A 22,701-nucleotide genomic window follows, 5' to 3' on the forward strand; every position below is an offset into this window, starting at 1 on the left:
TTTTGCTATGGCCTGCACCCTTTCTGCCTCGTGGGAGATTAGTTTTGTATTTTCTGCCTCCCTGATGCGGGTGTAACGATTCCTGGCATGCTCATGGACAACGCACGTTTCGATGGCGACGGAGAGGGTCAACTGTTTGATTTTGAGGAGCTGCTCCCGCAGGGAGTCGGACTGGACCCTGAAAACTATCTGATCCCGGATCATGGAATCAGCCGTCGAGTCATAATTACATGACTGCGCTGGGATGCGGAGATGGGTCAAGAATGACTGAAAAGATTCATCCTTAAGCCTCTGTTGGAAGATGTACCGTTCAAAGCTCTCATTCACCTCAATGTCGCAGTGGTTGTCGAATTTCAGCAGAACCGTCTTGAGCTTCGTCTTGTCTTCGCTATCGGCAAACGTGAGCGAGTTATAGATGTGGATGGCGTGATCCCCCGCAGTCGACAGGAACAGTGCGATCTTTCGGGCATCCGATGCTGCCTCGAGGTCAGAGGCCTCAATATACAGGAGGAACTTCTGTTTGAAGACTTTCCAGTTGGCGCCGAGGTTGCCAGAGATCCGGAGTTGCGGAGGAGCTTGGATCTTTTCCATGCCGCTGGATGGCTGCATGCTGGTCTTTGCAGATTCACTCGCGGTAGGTTCGTTTGAGTTAATGGCTCTCTGGTACCATGATGCATTATCTGTGTTGGTCTAACATCAACTTTAACTGGATGCAGTGAAATGAAAAACAGGCGTCCGACACAGGAGATGGTCCAACACTGTTTTATTGAACTGTTGATTGCTGTACATAATCTGCTATAGGTTGACACTCTATTAACCTAACTGATAACCTCCTACTGGCTTGACAAGACTAGCTGTCTACCACATGGTAATGATGTTCATTGGCCTGTGCACTGTGACTATCTCTCTAGCCGTGTCCTGTGAGAGAGAGAGAGCCTTAATGCCCTGTGGGCTTTATAGTGGTGGTGTCCTGTCTGGTGATTGGTTGTTCTGTATTGTGTGTGTTCATTGGTTATCCCGTGTGTCAATCACTGCCTGTCTGCATCCCATGATATGCATGAGTGGATATTATGACAGGCAACACCGCCCCATTGCTCTGATTCTTCCCAGGAGTTGATACTGAGACCGGTAAGGGCCAGAAGGGAGGTCCTGTGGATGGGAGGAAAGACTCACTATCCAAATCATAGAGACATGGCTGGAGGTATCTGAAGTACTGAGCATCAGGAGTATGATCCCTTACAGCTGGATACAGTTCCTGAACCTTGCTCCTGTCTTTTTGGAAGCAGAGGATTGTGATTTATGACCTGCCCACACCAGTGCAGCCAAGTAGGAAACATGGGTGGGATTCTCCGACCCTCCGCGCCGGAATCGTGCTCGGCACGGGGGCGGAGGATAGCCGTTCACGCCGGAAATCCGGCGCAAAGGTGCTTCCGCGATTCTCCGCGGGTGCGGCAGTCACGCATGCGTGGTCATTGGGGTGCCAGTCGAAGCCGTTGGAAAAGTCACCCACGGCGATTCTCTGCGATTGGCCGGCTGAGTTCCCGCCGGCATGGTTCACATCTGGTATCACCTGGCGTGAGCTCGGACCCAGCCGCACCGGCGCTCCTGGTGGGAGGCGGGGGGAATCTGACTCCAGTGGGGGGGGCTTCAGCGGTAGCCAGGCCTGCGATCGCGGGCCAACGATCGGCGGGCCATTGCGATCTGGGGGGGACCTACCTTCCTCCGCGTGGGCCCACTGTGTGGGTCCGCCTTGTCGGTGGTGCCCGCGCCAAAATGGGCCACCGCGTGCATGCACGGACCCACTTCCGTCCGCTGTGCGCATGCGTGGCCTTGCAATCTGGACAGCAGGGCCTCACCGGCAGCTAGAGATGTGGGACGCACACTGGGGCACTGCTAGTCCCCTGGAAAATGGGGAATCACCCCGGACATTCGAGGAAAAAGTCCGGAGTGATTCTTGCCCATTTTCCAGTGGGCGTGAGGACTTAGTCCCCAAAATGGAGAATCCCGGACCATATGTAAATTTGGTAAACCCACCTCAGCTGCATGATTGTAGTGGAGGGCCAAGCAGGTTCCATTCTTCTGTCTGCACCTCCAAGCTGCCACAGATTCTGCCATCAGCAGAGGGCACTAGCATCATTGCTTGCAGTGCACACAGCACAATCATTTTGCTCTTGGAGGCAGGCTGTACCTTAATGGAAATCTGCACACACATATTGCTGCAATATAAATTATTGCAAAGTGAATGCCAGCGAAGAGAGAGAGTTCCATAGATGGCGTTCTTGAAGCATTAGTATTGCACATAAATAGGAAAGTGGCAAGATTGTTGTGCAGGCTCAAGAAATCCACAAGGAACTTCCCGAGAGGGGTTATACAGACTCAAAGCATTAGCTTTGTTTCTCTCTCCATAGATACTGCCAGACCTGCTGAGATTTTCCAGCATTTTCTGTTTTTATACCAGATTCTCAAGCTGCTCAAGCGTTCATCCAGCACCAGTCCCTGAATCTGCAGAATTGTCTAATAGCCATGTATTCCAGCCCAGACTTTGTGAAATGCCAGAGTGCTGGAGTTCCTCATCCCAGCTTGATAGCTGGCACAATGGCCATGTTGCCTGATGAGAAATAAAAAAAGAACTGCATTTATACAACTCCTTTCATGACCACTATCCTAAAGCACTGACAGCCAGTGGATTACAGTCATTGCTGTAATCTGAAGTAGGTACGCGCATAAGTATCATTCCTCAGGTGCCTCTGTATTTATTGCAGCACACATCTCTTCAAAATCATGCTTCCCCATAGCCTGAAATATCTTTGCTTCAAAATGTTATGAGTCTGTGATGTGGTTGAACAAACTTGCTGCCTCCGAGTAAGGCTTTGTGCCTTGAAACTTGTGTCGTAAAGTCAGACCTAAGGTGACACTTCACAGAGGAGGATGCTCACAAACTAACCTGAACTACTTTAAAAACAGTTTTTAGAACAGTTATGCAGCTTTGTAGTCCTGGAGGGTAAGATTCCCTGCTCGGAGCACACACCTGGACAATATGCACTGTATTCCAAATCTGTGCTTCTGATGAGCATGGCTCCCTGCTCTGTGAACAATTTTGAAGATTTGGCCCTTGTGTGCCTTTTAAACCAATGTGAAGGATGTCGATAGGAACTTTACATGAGCTACTCCTCAGAATCTTTGACCTGAATTTTACGCTTCCCCTGGGTGGGTTTTGGGGGCGGTAGTCATGAAATTGCATGGACAGGATGCCCTCCGGGATCTCATCTGACCTGACCCAGATGCAGTTTTACATTATGGTGAGCAGATTTTGGATGGGAAATCTGCCCTTGCCCCAACTAATGCCCCTAAGTGCCACTTAATAGCCACTTAAGGTCCTTTTGCTGCTCAGCCTCATCTTTAAGGCTGGCATGCGCCGGATATCTCAGGGTAGGAAACAGAAAAAGATAAGAACCTCGATCTTGGACAGGAAAGGGGAGGGAAATGCCTCCATTGTAAGCCCCCTTTTGACTAGGGTGCCCTTGCCTCATGGACCGGACAACTCCAGTCCTCCCACCCTCCCCTTCGCCTTATCCCTCAGTTACCCAACCTGCTCCAAGACTCCCCCATGGCATCTCCTATCCCATTTTCCCCCTTCCCTGCCCAGGACACCTGCCACTTACCTCACACCGGCTCCTGACACTTACCCCCAGTCACGTGGGTCCACTTGCCACTGAAGTGCTGTGTTTGGATGGGTCAGAAAGCTGTCAGCCAACCTTTCCAAGATGGGACTTCCGTCAAGAAGTCCGTTTGCTGCCAATCAACAGTCATTTGAGTGTAAAATGGCAGCGGGCCCGTCAGAGTTGGCGACAATGCATTCCCCAATGACTCTCCGGATGGTGGCTGTCGAGCCCCCATCATCTGAAAAATTCAGGTCTTTATATGTTACCAGTGCATCTAGGTCCTATCCAAATGTACATTAAAGTATAACTTGTGTACTGGGTTTTATGGTTTGTACTTTACTGGGTAACTATAATATATTTTTTAAAGAAACTTTAATAATTAAAATTAAATCCGAGCTGTATTTATATCCTTACTTTATAGTGTGGAGCTGATCTTGTTGTAAAACAGCATGATGTAAACTTCTTTTGGCACTTGTTGAGGAATGGAGTGGTTTCACTGCAGATATTGAGAAAGAAAAATCAGTGCAGCTTTCTTAATGCGCTCACTCACAGCAGGGAAGTCACATATCATGATTAAAAAATAAAGCTTCAGATCTGATGTAATAACCCCTGTGGTATGAGGGGGTGAGGTGATGGGTGGCAGCAGGTGATGTGCAGCTAAAAATTGCTACTCAGAACTCAGATGGGAAGGGAGTTTGGGAACAAGATCTAGGTCCTATTTTCATTAGTTTATCTTGGCATGACACTGGCATTGCAACTACCTTTAGAGCTGTGCAGTTTAATGGATTGGATTGGATTTGTTTATTGTCACGTGTACTCAGTGAAAAGTATTTTTCAGACTGAACAGATTCTTGGTTTGCACACTGTTAGCTATTCTTCCTGCAGTTTACGCAGAATTAAGTGTGACAAAAGTTTGATAGACCAGAGTTGTTGAGTTTTGTTAATTTTGTATTACATAAATGTATCTAGTTGTACAGTGGCACTGATGCTATGTCTGGATGGGTCTTCGTGAAATAATTCTTTTTTTGAATATTATTATTAAAAATAATATCTCCTATATGCCACCCCATCAAAATCCTCATTTGAGGTCCATGTAGAATAATTCATCTGTATGTAACTTGTCCTCCAGGGAGCTGATACATAGAGTCATAGATGTTGACAGCATGGAAACAGGCCCTTCGGCCCAGCTTGTCCATGCTGGCTGTAACATGAGTTACACTTCCCACTCGCTTGGCTGCAGCCCAGTTATGCCTGACTCTTCATTGTTATAATAGCCTCTAATGTTTGGGGTTTACCAGTTGGTGACTGAGTTTGTAAGATCAAGTGACAAACCTCGTTATCATTGTCATGGGGTTTCTGCTGCTCTTCCTACAAGCTCTGCTGAGGTTGGCCAGGCAGCAGATCTTTGGTATCTCAAAGCGAACACAGTGAGGTGTGGGTGGTGAGACGTAAAACAGGACTTCCAGGAATACAGTATCTGCAATTTCTAATTGATGCCACATATCAGGATGAAGATGAGAAGGGAATTATGGAGGAGCATAAAGCAGTCACTTCTCATCACCCTGGAAGTTATAAAATACACAAAGGACATGGGAAATAACAATTCATCTCCCTGTGGGCTTCGTGGAGGAAACGTCCCAATTGAGTGGGCGAGAACTCGCCCAATGGGAAACGAGCACTGGAAGTTTAAAACGTTCTGCTTCTAATTATCAGTTAATATATGTCGCCTACCCCATCCCCCCCTTCTTCACCCGAGCGTTCCCCCCCCCGAAAAATAATTTTATTGATATTTATTGTCACATGTACCGAAGCACAGTGAAAAGTATTTTTCTGCGGCCAAGGGAATTTATAGTACGTACATAGTAGACAAAAGAATAATCGACAGAGAACATTGGCAAATGGTACATCAACAAATAGTGATTTGTTACAGTGCGGAACAAGGTCCAAACAAAGCAATGCATGAGCAAGAACAGCATAGGGCATTGTGAATAGTGTTCCTACTATGGGGTGGAAAGGGACTATTTATTTGTGACCCTCGGGAGATTTGGATTTGGCCATAAACCTGAAGCTTGGATTTGCTTGTTATGTAATGCTCCTATTGGCCAGCGTTTGCACGAACACTCTACACTCAGGTTATTCCACTGAAATAGGGGCATTAGACAGGGCTTTCCTCTGACCGCACTTTTGTTTGCCTTGGCAATAGACCCGCTTTCTATCGCGTTGAGGGCCTCGAGTCAATGGAGGGGTATTTGTTGTGATGGGGTGGAGCATTGGGTAACGCTTCATGTGGATGATTTACTTTTGTATATTACGGACCCAACTCCCTCCATAGATAGCATAATGAAGATGCTTAATACTATTGGCTCCTTTATGGGGTATAAATTGAATCCAGGGAAGAGTGGATGTCTTCTGGTTAACACCCATGGTAGGTGAGCCCAATTAGGCTTGTTACCTTTCCGCCTCTCTGATACAAGTTTCCATTCTTTGGGGGTCTTGGTGGCCCATATTTGCGCCTCACTTCATAAGTTAAACTACTCAAGCTTGATCAATAGTGTTAAACGGATCTACAGAGGTGGAACAATCTTCCCCTGTCTGTCGGGTAGGATCCAAACAATTAAAATGAATGCACGTCCGAGGTTTTTTTTTTTCTTTCAATGTCTCCCCATTTTTCTGCCCAAATCCTTTTTTACGAAGGTTATCAAATTGATTTCTTCTTTATAAAAGCAAATTACTGCAGATGCTGGAATCTGAAACGAAAGAGAAAATGCTGGAAAATCTCAGCAAGTCTGGCAGTATCTGCAGGGAGAGAAAAGAGCTAACGTTTCGAGTCCGATGACTCTTTGTCAAAGCTAACAGATAGAGAAAATGGAAATATTTATACTATGGAGTGAGAATGAAAGATGAGTCATAGCCACAGAAACCCAGGGAAACTGGGTGCTAATGGCCACAGAAACCAAGGGGAAAGAGCCCAGAGAGGACAAAAGGTGTGAAAGGTCAAACAGCAGGGAAACTAACAGCAGAGGATGAACTGTAGATGTGGGGAGGGGAAGGGGGAAGCAAAGAGGAGAAAGGTGCAGGAAAGGTGGTTAAGATTGGGGGGGGGGGGGGGGGGGGAAGTTACATGTATATTAAGAAAGAAAGAAATGGTAAAAGACAGTTAAAATTAAATGAAAACAAATGGGTCGAGGTGGGGCCGATTATCTGAAGTTGTTGAATTCGATGTTCAGGCTAGAAGGCTGTAGCGTGCCTAGACGGAAGATGAGATGTTGTTCCTCCAGTTTGCGTTGCACTTCACGGGAACATTGCAGCAGGCCAAGAACAGACATGTGGGCATGGGAGCAGGGTCTTTTGTTAAAATGGCAAGCAACAGGAAGGTCAGGGTCCTGAATGCGCACAGACCGAAGATGCTCAGCAAAGCGATCACCCAGTCTGCGTTTGGTCTCTCCGATATAGAGGAGACCACATTGGGAGCAGCAAATACAGTAGCCCAAATTGGAAGAGATGCAAGTGAAACGCTGCTTAACCTGGAATGAGTGTTTTGGGCCTGGAATATTAAGCAATGGAAGAAGTAAAGTGGCAGGTGTTACACCTTCTGCGATTGCATGGGAAGGTGCCATTGGTGATGGGAGAGGTATTGGGTATGGTGGAGGAGTGGACTAGATTGTCTCGGAAGGAACAGTTTCTGCGGAATGCTGACAGAGGGAGTGAAGGAAAGATGTGTTTGGTGGTGGCATCACGCTGGAGTTGGGAAAAATGGCGGAGGATTATGCTTTGCATACGGAGGCTGGTGGGATGAAATGTGAGAACGAGGGTGACTCTATCCTTGTTCTGGGAGGGAGTGGAGGGGGCGAGGGTAGTGGCGCGGGAGATGGGCCGCACACTGTTGAGGGCCCTGTCCACAACTGTAGGTGGGAAATCATGGTCAAGGAAGAAGGAACACATTTTCGAAGCACCATTTTGGAAAGTGGCATCATCAGAACAAATGCAACGGAGGCGAAGGAGTTGAGAGAAAGAGATGGAGTCCTTACAGGGTGTAGGGTGCGAAGAGCTGTAGTCCAGATATCTGTGGGGGTCAGTGGGTTTGTAGTGGATATTAGTGGATAGTCTATTGACGGAAATGGAGACAGAAAGATCAAGGAAGGGAAGGGAAGTGTCTGAGATGGACCAGGTGAAAATGATGGAGGGGTAGAAACTGGAAGTGAAGATCCGGGCCAGAGCATGACGCGGCACCAAAATGGTCATCAATGTATTGGTAAAGGAGTTGTGGCAGGGTCCCGGATAGGCCTGGAACAAGGAATGTTCCACATACCCCATAAAAAGTCAAGCGTAGCTACGACCCATGCGGGTACCCATTGCTACACCTTTGATTTGGCGAAAGTGAGATGAGTTAAAGGAGAAGTTGTTGAGAGATAGAACGAGTTCAGCCAGGTGGAGGAGAGTGGTGGTGGATGGGAATTGTCCGGGTCTCTTTTTGAGAAAGAAGCGAAGAGCTCTTAGGCCATCCTGGTGTGGGTTGAGGTGTAGAGGGATTGCACATCCTTCTCGATCTGCGCGTACTTCTTTTCCGCTGCAGTCTCTGTGCGGGAGGCGAAAGCTATCAACCGCTCAGCCCCCTTCTCCATCTTGTGGGACAGGACGGCCCCAATACCATATGGGGATGCATCACACGTGATGAGCAAAGGCTTTCCAGGATCATAGTGGGTTAGTAACCCAGACGACGACAATTGTTGTTTTACCCGCCGGAAAGCGGTTTCTTGCGGCTGACCCCAAACCCAGGTATGATTCTTCTTTAGCAGAAGGTGCAATGGGGCCAGCATAGTTGCCAGATTGGGGAGGAACTTCCCGTAATAGTTTACGAGGCCAAGAAAAAAACGAAGATACAAAGTGTCAGTTGGGGCGGGGGCTTGATGAATTGCGCGCACCTTCTCTTCGATGGGGTGCAAACCTTCACAGTCCACCCGATAACCCAGGTAGACTACTTCCTTTGCCTGAAAGACGCACTTTGTACGATGTAAACGGACTCCAGCCTCTGAAAAACGTCTAAGGATAGCCTCCAAATTTTCTAAATGTTCCTGCTCCGACATCCCTGTAATCAAAACATCGTCTAAGTAGACAGCGACATGCGGTAAACCTCTCAAGATGCCCTCCATGACGCGTTGAAAGATAGTGCAAGCAGAGGATACCCCAAAGGGCAACCGTGTATATTCATACAGGCCCGGGTGTGTATTAATAGTTGCATATGTCCGCGAGGCAGGGTCCAGCTCCAACTGTAGGTAGACGTGACTAATATCTAATTTCATGAATGAGAGTCCACCTGCAAGGTTTGCGTGGAGATCTTCTATGCGAGGCACTGGATATCGGTCGAGTCGGGAAGCTGTATTCACTGTAAGTTTATAGTCGCCGCACAAGCGAACTGTGGCATCTGGCTTTATTACAGGTACAATTGGCGCTGCCCAGTCAGCGAAACGGATGGGCTGATAATAACCTGAGCTCTCCTTCTACCTTCTCGAGCAAGGCGTAAGGCACTGGGCGCGCCTGGAAATAGTGCGGCGTGGCTCCTGGTTCCACTTGGATACGGGCTGCGGCCCCTTTTATTTTCCCCAAACCGGGCTGGAATACATCTGGGTACCGCCCTAGCACCTCCGTCAACCCTCCAGAGCCTGTTTGGTAGATGTGCTGCCACTGCAGCCGCAATTGGCACAACCAGCCCCGACCTAACAGGTTGGGCCCATGGCCGTGGACCACAATAAGTGGGAAATGCCCCTCCTGGCATTCATAAACAACTGGGGTCATCGTAGTTCCTGCAATGTCCAATGGTTCCCCGTGTAGGTGGCCAACCTGGCCTGTGTGTCGGTTAATGTAAGGGTTTGTATACCCTGCTTGATGCGGTTGAATGTCCTCTGGGCGATCACGGAGACCGCTGCGCCAGTGTCCAACTCCATCTCAAGCGGGTGACCATTGACCCGTACTGTCACTTTAATGGGGGCCACACGGGGAGCTGCCACACAATGCAGCTGCAGGCAGTCATCCTCCGTCTCCACGTCCTTGGGAGTAGCCGCCGCAGGTTCATCCAAATGGAAAGTACGGCCCCTGGGCTGGCCCCAGTTTCTGTCGGAATGACGGCGCCTCTGGCGCCCCCAGGACCGGCGTCCGCGATGGGTCGGCGCCTACAAGTCTGACACGGACATGGTTCCTCACCCATTGGTCCTGGGAAAGAATCCCTTCGGGGAGGAACATCCGGCGGCCACTAGCGCCGACCCGGACGCCGCCCCGCCCAAGATATCGCAGGGGTGCAGGGAGACGGTTTTGGACGGAAGGGGTTCCACACCAAGGCATGCACCTCCATTCCCTGTAGCTCCTGCACTCCCCGTTCTGCGCTGTCTCAGGACAATACAATTTGAATGGCCTGCTGAAAAGTCAATGTTGGCTCAACTAACAACTTTCTCTGGGTGGCTGCATTGTTAATACCGCAAACCAAATGGTCACGTAACATTTCTGACAAGGCCTCACCATAGTCACAGTACTCCGCAACCCTGCGTAGCCTGGATAGAAACGCTGTAAGGGATTCTCCTGGGGTCCTCTCTGCGGTATTAAACCGGTAACGCTGGACTATCATGGACGGGGTTGGGTTAAAATGTTGCCCTACTAAAGTCACAAGTTCATCAAACATCTTGGTGTCCAGCGCAGCTGGGTACATAAGGCTCCCAATCACCCCAAACGTATGCGGTCCGCAGGCAGTGAGCAAAATCACCACCTGGCGCACGTTTTCGGTGATGTTGTTTGCCCCGTAACGCATCCGTTGTGCGTACTGGTTCCAACATTCCATACAGAGGCATGGTGTAACAGAAAAACAACTTCCAACCTCTATCCAACAAAAATTCAGGGAGGTGGCTTCAGCAGCATAGACAGCTATCCACTTTCACACTCGTCGCCAGTTTTGTGAGGGGCAGGAAGAATCCAGCATGAGTTGTAGAATAGAAAAAAATACAACAGCAGCAGTAACTCTCTTGCTGCTCACTCCTCTCCAGCTGGTTTCAAACTGGCCAGCTATATTTATGCAGGGAATCTGCTAATAATTTCCCCACCTCCCTCATTGGGGAAACTCATCTCCCTAAGGATTGTGGGATTGCCATAAGTCCCCAGCCTTGGTAAGCAGGCACATTATAACAATAACATTCAACTCTGTAAATACACTCCCACTAATTGAACCTTTTCTGTGACTCTTTGTTCTGATGAACTGTGTTCATAGGATCATAGAATCATAGAATTTACAGTGCAGAAGGAGGCCTTTTGGCCCATCGAATCTGCATTGGCCCTTGGAAAGAGCACCCAACTCACGCCCACGCCTCACCCTATCCCCGTAACCCAGTAACCCCCATTTAACTTTTTTGGACACTAAGAGCAATTTATCATGCCCAATCCACCTAACCCGCACATCTTTGGACAGTGGGAGGAAACCTGAGCACCCGGACAAACACACGGGGAGAACATGCAGACTCCGCACAGCCAGTGACCTAAGCCATGAATCAAACCTGGGACACTGGAGCTGTGAAGCAACAGTGCTAACCACTGTGCTACTGTGCTGCCCGTGTTCCTGTGGACCCGATCTGAAAACTGGATTTGTGCACAAGGAAAATGAAGGGTGCTCAGTACATAGCTTCCTCCATGTGCTCTTTTTGTATTCGTCCAGAGAATGGGTGGACCAGCGTTTACTGTCCATCCCTAATTGCCCTTGAACTGAATGATTTGCTTGGCCAGTTCAGAAGGCATTTAAGAGTCAGCATGTTGCTGTGGGTCTGGAGTCACGTATAGGCCAAACCAGATAAGGGGCGGCATTCTCCCCTACCCGGCGTGACGGAGGGTGCCGGCGTAGGGGAGTGGCGCCAACCACTCAGGGGTCGCGCCTCCCCAAAGGTGGGGAATTCTCCCCACCTTTGGGGGCCAGCCCCGTGCCGGAGCAGTTTGCACCGGTAGACTGGCGCAAACACCTGGCGCCATCGGAAGCGGGGCTGGCCGAAAGGCTTTCGGCGGTCGGCGCATGCGCCGGCAGTGATGTCAGTGGCAGCTGGTCGCTGACGTCACTGCCGGCGCATGCGCGATGCGGGGTTCACCTCCGCGTCCGCCATGGAGGAGGCCGTGGTGGCGCGGAAGGAGAAAGAGTTCCCCCACGGCACTGCCCCGCAGAGTGAGCGGGGGGCCCCGATCGCGGGCCAGGCCTCTGTGGGGGCACCCCCCCGGGTCCGATCGCCCCACGCCCCCCCAGGACCCCGGGGGCCCGCTCGCGCCGCTGAGCCCGCCGTTCCAGAGGTGGTTTAAACCTCGGCGGCGGGAGAAGGCCTCCCAGCGGCGGGACTTCGGCCCATCCGGGCCGGAGATTTAAGGTAATTTTTTTAAAAAATGAAATCCCGCCGGCGCCAGCTGTTTTCACAGGCTGCCGGCGGGATTTGCACAACGCCGGTTTTTGACCGGCGGGAGAATTACAAAACCTGCGGGAGCGGAAATAACGCCGCTTCCCGCCAATTCTCCGACCCTGCGTGGGGTCGGAGAATCCCGGCCAAGGTTTCTTTCCCTAAATGACATCAGCAAACTAGATAGGTGGTCTCAGCTGCAACAGGGTACTGATGACTGGCAAGTTTTTCAATTATCCTTGGCAATATGCAACCTCCAGAAGCCCCATCTCCGCCCCCAGAATCGAGTAGAACCATCAGTCCGTGATGACTCCCTACCACTTCCATCCCCCCTTCCACCCCCCCACCCCCACCCCACCACACTGCACCAGGCTTCCCTTCCCTCTGTGAGGTCTCTTTCTAAGAAGCCCATGTCCTGGCAGCACAGAATGCAGCCTTAAGAATAGTGCTTCTTCACACTTGACAGTGAGCCCCCATCACCCCTGACTAACCCCCGGCACCCTGCAGTTAAACCCGCAGTACCATGGAGCCACCCTCGGTATCCTCTGACTAGGTGTAGTACTTCATCCAGTGAGGAGGAGGCAAAGAAGAAGGAGAGGCCGGCTATCTAGGAGCAATACTGACATGAGATGCAGGAGCTAGGGTGCACACGTTGCTGAGGAGTGAAGGGCTGCGGAGGGGAGATAGCAGCAGGCATACAAAGTATGCAAAGACATTGCCTTGCAAACCATGTTTACAGGGCGCAAATGTCATATCTTAATATCTTCCTCTTGAAGGAGGATTTGCTGGGTGTCATCATCAAATCTTGGGACCTTCCTTGGCCTTTTGCTTTCCCAGCTCATGGCTCCATTGTGTCAGCTGTCTGTGGAGAGACACAGAGCGGAATTCTCCAATGTCCCGACGGCGGGATCAATGGTTGGCGGTGGGTTGGAGAATTTGGTAGGAGGCAGAAAAATGGGTTTCGCGCTGGCGTGAACTTGCAGCATGATCTTCCACTTGTGCCCATCACGGGGGATCAGGAATCCTGCTGGAGGCCGGCGAGAAATTAATTTGCATCCTGCTGATGGAATGAAAAATTAAGGCCACCGTGCCGCCCTTTTTGTCATTTTACATGAAAAATTTATGTCAAATTACAAAAATGTAATTGTTTAAATTGTGCTGCCTGCACGTTCAGTCAAATTTATTATGTGGAGCACAGAATATATGTCAAAACTGAATAGTCACAATGATCTCTAAGATTCCTACTATTAGAATTGATGGAGGAGGAGGGGATACAAAGAAAGATAGCGAGAAAAGCAAAGCGTTTCTGTTTTCTTCATTTGAATCAGTCATTTTGTGGTCGACATTTGTCTGTGCGGAGTCTGCACGTCCTCCCCGTGTGTGCGTGGGTTTCCTCCGGGTGCTCCAGTTTCCTCCCACAGTCCAAAGATGTGCAGGTTAGGTGGATTGGCCATGCTAAATTGCCCGTAGTGTCCTAAAAAGTAAGGTTAAGGGGGGGGGGGGGGGGGGGGGGGGGGGGGGGGGTTATTGGGGGTATAGGGTGGATACGTGGGTTTGAGTAGGGTGATCATGGCTCGGCACAACATCGAGGGCCGAAGGGCCTGTTCTGTGCTGTACTGTTCTATGTTCTATTTGCAATAACTATTTGTTGTTAGTTCAACCTGCACCAACATTGCTAAATTTCAACCCAACTATCACTTGTACTTATACGAGCAGCGGATGGGCAATGTCACAGATGAATCATTGCATTTTCCTGGCATTCAAATAAAGCATTTTCAAAAATTAATATACTTGAAAAAAATAAATCGGGATAGTCCAGCAGAGTGTGACCTCCATCATCAACAAATTGTCCCCTCATAATATCTCCTTCTTTCACTTGGTGTCAAATTTTCCACCAAGTGTCTTGGGACATTTTGTTCTACAATAGAGATGCTATATCATTCATTATCAGGAGATCGCTTTTATTTAATCAGCCTTTAAAACCTGGTTTGTTGCAGTCTGCTGTCATCCCTGCAATTTGTCATCCTCCAAAGCCACACAATTGAAAGCCCTATAAATTTGATACATGATCAGTTGAAAAGCATTTTTCATAGATTATCATCATATAATATTTATGTGCCTTTTAATTGTTAATGAGAGATTAAAGGCCTCACTTTTTAAAAGATTTTATCAGTACATACAGTAGTATGGATCAGTGAACTGAGAATAATGTACTAATTGTTGCCATGTACATGAGAATGTGGGAAAATTGGAGGAATCACTGGTGCAATATCAATGTCCCAGTGACCTTTAAATTACACTGTGGGAATATTGGTGTGTGAACCATTTCGACACTGAGCCAAACGGCAGGATAAGCCTGGAGGGGGAATTATTCCTCCTGGCCAAACAAAAAAAAATGAATGTAAAAAATACATGGACCATGTTCTAAGTGGCCTCTAAACTTTGCTACAGCCGGGTTTTTCAAAATATGGGTTGCGAACGGGTGTCGGGAGGATCGAGGAACAATTGGACGTGGTGTTCCCACGGTGGTCCCTATCGCGGGAGAAGCATCCACTGGCCACTACAGCCATTTCAATAGAGAATGGGGATTGCTGCAGCCTTTTAAATAAGAAGGAAATGAGGCCGTGTGCAGTCTTCCAGCCACAAGCAGCAGCAGTGAGCAAGTCACGAACCCTGCACGTACACTTATAATAATCTTTATTAGTGTCACAAGTAGGCTTACATTAACACTACAATGAAGTTACTGTGATAATCCCCTAGTTGCCACATTGGTGCACAATCAATGGACACGAAACGTAGGTGAAGTCCGAACGAAAGGCTTTAATTAGCAAGAAGTGAGCCCGGCAGCAGACGTACAGGAAAATGGCTGGCTGCCGGGGAACACGGGTTCTTATACCCCGCCTCATAGGTGGAGCAACATTCCCCTTAGCCAATAGGGATAAGAGGCACACGATACCCGGCCCAATGGGCAGCGAGTCCTCTGCACCAATGGCAGCTCACACTCCCAGGTACCGTAATACCCCTAGTCATACTACCACATTCACCCCTTATTGAGAAAGGAACCGGGGGTGTGTGTTGCGTACGGGGAATGCGGACATGGAGGGGGGGGGGAGGTGGCCCGTGCGAGTATATAAGAGACTGGTAGTATGACTAGAGATGTTGGATCCTACCTTTTCACTGGTGGCTGCTGTTGGTCGTTCTGGGTGAGTGTGCTTAACACTCAATTTGGCTCTGTTTCTTGTTCTAAGCTCTGGAGTCTCCAGGTGCCGTTAAGACACCGCCACAAGCTTCAAGGTGAAGTTCAAAGCAATAAAACCGTACACCAATTAGTAAGTCCAAACAACTAGAGTTTATTATAATACATTTATAATAACTACCCATGCACACGCTAAAGGATTAAACTTACTCCTACCGCTAAACAACTAATACTTATCTTGAAGGAACTGCTGGGTCAGGGAACAAGGCCTCTTGCTCTGCTCTGGTCTGCAGACTTCAGATTGTTATCAATTGAAAAGGGGGTCAGGAGTGCCTATTTCTGGTAGCGGTCGTCGTTAGGCACTTACTTGTTGGTAGCTGCTGCTCGACGGCTGGAGTAGGAGACAGGAGCCAGGAGACAGGAGACTGAACCATATGTGGGACCTTTCTTTTATAGGTCACAGGGGGTCCGCGCCCCTTTGGGCGGACTCCCTTACCTGTTTGGAATTGATTGAGTCTCTTCCCAATCGATATGTTTGAACCCCCCCAATCATAGGGCAGTTCCTCGGTCACTGGGGCGGTTCTTGGGACCTATTGTTTTGGGCTTCTCTGGCGCCACAGGATCTGGCCTTCCATAGAATGTATCGATTTGTGCTTAACTTGTGTCCATTGTATCGGGATCGCCCGGTATCGCCTCATTAGTATGTTAACTGGTTTCTTTTCACAGTGCTGTCTGGTTTCTGCAACAGTCAAAGCTGGTTTCTGCAGTCGTCCCAATATACAATCGTTTTGCAAGCTGCTTGCTTTCCAACATGTCCATTTTCCCTGCATTCCTTGCAATCTTCCATTTTGTGTTGGGCAGTGGCCACCCCAGGTGGCTACACTGCCCACTGGCCCGCAACTATTTACAGGGTTGAGTCAAAACACAGTAACTATGTACAGTTTGGAGAATGGAAAAAAATAGAGAACAAGCAAAAACAAGAGTCCATGAACAGTTCACATGGATTCGATCAACCGATCGGGTGCCTTGGACGTCCTGTGCGATCTGCGGAGCTGTGCCGGCGGCGTTCGAGTGGTGGTCATCCGTGACTCCGGGAGCGATGATCCTGTTCTTGCGGCTGCGTCCGTGCCCCTAGTCGGAGCTAGCAGGGGCCAGGCCGGGGGAGGGTCGTCCTGTCCACTAGACAGCGCATATAAAGGTGTCGGTGGGGCGGGGGGCACCTGCCGAGGGCAGTTGGGGTGGGGGGGGGGGGGGGGGGGTTTGGGAGGGCTGGCGCCGTGGGGGGTGGCCGGGATCCGGCGGGTGCCAGGTCCCGTAGGGAGACCATTTCCTGTCGGCCATCAGGATACTCCACATACGTGTACTGCGGGTTTGCGTGGAGCAGCTGGACCCTCTCGACCAATGGGTCCGACTTGTGCACTGGCACGTGTTTCCGGAGCAGGATGGGCCCGGAGGTAGCCAGCCAGGTCGGGAACGGGGTCCCTGAGGAAGACTTCCTGGGGAAAACAAGAAGGCGTTCGTGAGGCGTTTGGTTAGTGGATGTACAGAGAAGTGACCGGATTGAATGGAGGGCGTCTGGGAGGACCTCTTGCCAGCGGGAGACTGGGAGATTTCTGGACTGTAGGGCCAGCAGGACGGTCTTCCAGACCGTACCGTTCTCCCTCTCGACCTGTCCGTTACCCCTGGGGTTGTAACTGGTCATCCTGCTGGAGGCGGTGCCCCTGCTGAGCAGGGATTGATGCAGTTCATCACTCATAAAGGAGGACCCCCTATCGCTGTGTATGTAAGCGGGGAATCCGAACAGGGAGAAAATGCTGTGGAGGGCTTTAATGATGGTGGGTGTGGTCATGTCGGGGGCAAGGGTTGGCGAACGGGAAGCGGGAGTACTCGTCAATCACGTTGAGGAAATACGTGTTGCGGTTGGTAGAGGGGAGGGAACCTTTGAAGTCCATGCTGAGGCGTTCAAAGGGGCGGGAAGCCTTTATCAGATCTGCTTGTTCGGGGCGGTAGAAGTGCGGTTTGCACTCCGCGCAGATGTGGCATTCCTTAGTTACTGTCCTGACCTCATCGATGGAGTAGGGCAGGTTGCGGGTCTTTATAAAGTGGAAGAAGCGGGTGACCCCCGGGTGGCAGAGGTCCGCGTGGAGGGATCGAAGGCGATCCACTTGTGCGTTGGCACAGGTGCTGCGGGACAGGGCATCGGGAGGATCGTTTAGCTTCCCAGGACGATACAAGGTGTCGTAGTTGTAGGTGGACAGTTCGATCTTCCACCGCAAGATCTTGTTGTTCTTTATCTTGCCCCTCTGTGCATTGTCGAACATGAAGGCCACTGACGGTCTGTGAGGAGGGTGAACCTCCTGCCGGCCAGATAGTGCCTCCAATGTCGCATAGATTCTACTATGGCCTGTGCTTCCTTCTTGACCGAAGAGTGGCGGATTTCGGAAGCTTGGAGGGTACGGGAGAAGAAGGCCACGGATCTGCCCGCTTGGTTGAGGGTGGCCGCCAGAGCTAGATCGGATGCTTCGCTCTCGACCTGGAAGGGGAGGGACTCATCGATAGCTCGTATCGTGGCTTTTGCAATATCTGCTTTGATGCGGCTAAAGGCCTGGCGGGCCTCCATCGACAGGGGGAACGTGGCTGATTGGATGAGGGGATGGGCTTTGTCTGCGTAATTGGGGACCCACTGGGGGTAATATGAACAGAAGCCCAAACAGCGCTTGAGGGCTTTGGGGGAGTGGGGAAGGGGGAGCTCCATCAGGGGGCGCCTGCGTTACTGGTTGGGGCCTATCACTCCGTTACGCACTACGGAGCTGAGGATGGTTGACGGTTGGTGCTAAACACACATTTGTCCTTGTTGTAGGTCAGGTTCAGGAGTTTTGCGGTTCGGAGGAATTTTCGGAGGTTGGTGTCGTGGTCCTGCTGGTCGTGGCCGCAGATGGTGACGTTATCGAGATACGGGAAGGTGGCCCGTAAACCGTTTTGGTCGACCATTCGGTCCATCTCTTGTTGGAAGACCGAGACTCCGTTTCTGACACCGAAGGGAACCCTTAAAAAGTGGTAGAGCCACCCATCCGCTTCGAACGCGGTGTACTTTCGGTCACTCGCGCGGATGGGGAGCTGATGGTAGGCGGACTTGATGTCCACCGTGGAGAAGACCTTGTACTGCGCAATCCTGTTGACCAGGTCGGAGATACGGGGGAGAGGGTACGCGTCCAGCTGCATAAATCTGTTCATGGTCTGACTGTAGTCAATGACCATCCTATTCTTCTCCCCGGTCTTTACCTCCAGCACTTGTGCTCGCCAGGGGCTGTTGCTAGCCTCGATGACCCCTTCCTTCAGAAGCCGCTGGACCTCGGACCTGATGAAGGTCCGGTCCTGGGCACTGTACCGTCTGCTCCTGGTGGCGACGGGTTTGCAATCCGGGGTGAGGTTTGCAAACAAGGACGGGGGATCGACCTTGAGGTCGAGGCTGCAGACAGTGAGGGGGGGCATAGGGCCGCCGAATTTGAAAGTTAAGCTCTGGAGGTTACACGGGATGTCTAACCCCAGGAGTGCTGCCGCGCAGAGGTGAGGGAGGACGAATAGCTTGTAGTTTTTAAACTCCCTCCCCTGGACCGTGAGGTCCGCTATGCAGCACCCCGTGATCTGTACTGAGTGAGAACCGGAGGCCAGAGCGATTTTTTGCTTAACCGGGTAAATAGGAAGAGCGCAGTATCTTACCGTGGCGGGGTGGATGAAACTCTCTGTGCTCCCGGAGTCCAGCAGGCAGTTTGTCTCGTGGCCATTGAGCAGAATCTTCGTGGTCGCTGTGGAGAGGGTACGAGGCCACGACTGGTCCAATGTGACTGAGGCGAGTTGTGGCAGATATTCAGAGTCGTCATCAGGCAGCGAGTAGTCACCCTTGGGGTCCTCAGTGCCGATCCAAGATGGCGGCGCCCGTCGGCCGCACATGGTGGGGGGTGGACAAAATGGCGGCGCCCGTTCCCTGCACGTGGAGTCAGGGGTCCAAAATGGCGGCACTCGGGGATTGCACGTGGCGCTGGGGGGTGGGGGCAGCGAGGTCTGCGGGCCGCAAGGGGCCCCTGAGGAGAGCGGGGGGGGGGGGGGGGGGGGGAGGACGCGCGGTCGCTGCTTGGGACCGCAGTGACCGCTTTAGACTGGCAAACGGCAACAAAGTGGCCCTTCTTACCGCAGCCCTTGCAGGTTGCGGAACGGGCCGGGCAGCGCTGACGGGGGTGCTTTGCCTGGCTGCAGAAATAGCAGCGGGGCCCCGCTGATTTTTCAGGGTGCCCTGCGGTGCGGGCCTGGGTGGGGGTTCAAGTCCGTGGGGGTGAGGGAGTTCGAGTTCCACACTGCCCAGGGGGCCGCCGCATGGTTGGGGGCGTATGCGCGAGCGATACGATTCACAACGTCTAGGGAGGAGGCAAGGGCCCGTGCCTCCATAAGGCTGAAAGTTTCTCTCTCCAACAGTCTTTGGCAGATCAGCGAGGACTGCATACCTGCAACAAAGGCGTCTCGGATCAGAAGTTCAGTGTGCTCAGCAGCAGACACTTGTGGGCAGCCGCAGTTCCTCCCCAGCTAGAGGAGGGCACGGTAAAATTCGTCCAGGGACTCACCAGGTATGTGCTGCCTTGTGGCTAGTAAGTGCCGAGTGTAGACTTGGTTCACCAGCCGTATGAAATGTCCTTTGAGTAAGTCCATAGCTGCGTCGTAGTCTGTCGTGTCCTCTATGAGCATGTACACAGCGGTGCCGACGCACGAGTGGAGGATGTGCAGTTTATGTTGGGACGTTTTCCGCTGTGCTCAGGTAACTATTGAAGCAAGCCAGCCAGTGCTTAAATGCGGCTGTTGCATTCGCTGCATGAGGGCTGAGTCGAAGACACTCCGGCTTGATGCGAAGCTCCATCCTTTAAAATCTTGCTAATTAAATTGATGCACAATTAATGGACACGAAACCTAGGTGAAGTCCAAACGAAAGGCTTTAATTAGCAAGAAGTGAGCCCAGCAGCAGACGTACAAGAAAATGGCTGGCTGCCGGGGAGCACGGGTTCTTATACCCCGCCAATAGGGATAAGAGGCACACGATACCTGGGCCAATGGGCAGCGAGTCCTCTGCACCAATGGCAGCTCACACTCCCAGGTACCGTAATACCCCTAGTCAAACTACCACACACACTCTGGCGTCTGTTCAGGTGCAGAGGGAGAATTCCGAATGTCCAATTCACCTAACAAGCATGTCTTTCCGGACTTATGGGAGGAAACTGGAGAACCTGGAGGAAATCCACGCAGACACGCGAAGAACGTGCAGACATTGATTCAAGTCAGGAATCGAACCCAGGACTCTGGCGCTGTGAAGGAACAGTGCTAACCACTGGACGAACATGCCACCCATCAAGCACCCTGTTTGTACAAGCTTGATGCCAAATCACAGAGCAGAGCTTCTCCCATTTTCCAGTTGCTGGCAAGCAAGGCAAGAGGACATGTGAAGATGAATTGATGAATTGTTTTCTTACAAGTAAGTGGCAGCCAGAGACTCAAATAGGCATTGTATCAACTGGCCAGGATCTCACGACTGAATCTGTCGGAGAGAGCTACACAGGAGAGTCCAGGGTAGGACAGAGCAGTGTTAATGTTCGCTATGGACAGAGCCCCAGGGCCTCTGGTTAACAGTCTGTTAAGAAGAAACTTAACTTGGGAACAAAGCAATAAAAGATGGTTTCATGAGATATGTTTTTATCCATTGTGCCAAAGCAAATAAGGATGCAAAGCCGATCTGCAGGGTTCTCCGTCAGCGGGATCTTCCGCTTTGCCGGAAACGCACGCACGCACACGGGTTTTCCCACGGCATGGGTGGCCACAATGGGAAACCCCATCAAAGGGGTGGCTGAAGTGTTGCTTGGTTTTGAAATGCTGGCTGCCCACTTTTCAAGTAGAAACCAGGTGAGCAATAGTTAAAACAATCTACCGTGTACCTGAGCACTGAAAGGAATTTCTGTTCTGATGTCGCAATTCTGCAAGTTCATGTAATTAAGACTAAGAGTGAGGTGGCACGACGGCATAGTGGTTAGCACTGCTGCATCACGGTGCTGAGGACCCAGGTTCGATCCCGGCTCCGGGTCACTGTCGGTGTGGAGTTTGCACATTCTCCCCGTGTTTGTGTGGGTCTCACCCTTACAACCCAAAATGTGCAGGAGAGATGGATTGACCAAGCTAAATTGCCCCTTAATTGGGAAAAATTTATTTTAATTGGGTACTCTAAATTTAAAGAAAAAAAACTGTACTAATGTTTATCAACATACATTTTCTAACTAGATTTTTTTAAAGTATAAAGTCATATGACAAAAACAGTGGGATCATATCAATAAAGATATTAATAAACCTGGTTTATTATCCTTTTAGGTATATTTTTCGACTTCGATACTAACAACACTGTGAAAAAGAAGCGATCATTGTCTTCCCTACTTCCATCTAAAATGAGCTACACGATTAGAACAGACATTCTCCACAGTATGCCAACGGATCAACTGAAAAATCCCACGTGGAAATCTGAGCCTCAAACCTTGCCATCGGGCAGTTTCCATTACAATCGTATCTTTATTCCATTGCAAGAAATGATTGAGCGAGCGTTCATTGAATTACAAGTTGGTCAAGATGTTCCAAACCCTGCGGTACAGGTGCAAGCAATGCCATTTCCTTGCCACATCAGTGATCAGTAAGTCACCTGCAAAGCGCCTTAACACCTATATTTCATTCCTGCTTCAACGATTTTCATTTTCATTCATACAATAAATGAATGCAATAAACAAAGGGGCTGCCTAAAATAATAACAGAAAATTCTGGAAATACACATCAGGGCCGGGATTCTCTGACCATCCACCGGGTCGGAGAATCGCCGGGGGCCGGCGTGAATCCCGCCCCCGCCGTCACCATGAAGTCTCCGGCACCAGAGGTTCGGCGGGGGCGGGAATCACGCCGCGCCTGTCGGCAGGCCCCCCCCCCGCCGATTCTCCTGCCCGCAATGGGCCGAGGTCCCACTGCTGTCATGCCAGTCCCGCTGGCGGGAATCGAACCACCTACCTTACCGGCGGGACCATGCGACGTGAGCAGGCTCCGGGGTCCTGGGGGGGTGTGGGGCGATCTGGCCCAGGGGTGTGACCCCATGGTGGCCCGGCCCGCGATCGGGAGCCACCAATCGGTGGGCGGGCCTGTGCCGTGGGGGCACTCTTTTCCTTCTGCGTTCGCCATAGCCTTCACGATGGCGGACGCAGAAGTGACCCCTCCCCAGCGCATGCGCAGGGATGATGTCAGCAGCCGCTGACCCTCCAGCGCATGTGCGGACTTCTGCGGCTGGCGAAGTCCCTTCGGCCCCGGCTGGCGTGGCGCCAATGGCCAATCCCGCCAGCTGGCAGGGCGCCAACCACTCCGGCGCAGGCCT

At 50.9% G+C, this 22,701-nt stretch overlaps 1 protein-coding gene across 1 annotated transcript in view; it reads left to right on the forward strand.

Moving 5' to 3' along the window:
• LOC119965683 (ATP-binding cassette sub-family A member 13-like) overlaps positions 1–22,701 on the forward strand; it is a 398,370-nt gene that overhangs the window by 220,758 nt on the left and 154,911 nt on the right. The window contains exon 30 of the mRNA XM_038796446.1: positions 21,666–21,978. Coding sequence (XP_038652374.1) covers positions 21,666–21,978 — 313 coding nt within the window. The remainder of the gene's footprint in view (positions 1–21,665; positions 21,979–22,701) is intronic.

This window comes from Scyliorhinus canicula, chromosome 5 (genome assembly GCF_902713615.1).
Source record: "Scyliorhinus canicula chromosome 5, sScyCan1.1, whole genome shotgun sequence".
Lineage (NCBI taxonomy): Eukaryota > Metazoa > Chordata > Chondrichthyes > Carcharhiniformes > Scyliorhinidae > Scyliorhinus > Scyliorhinus canicula.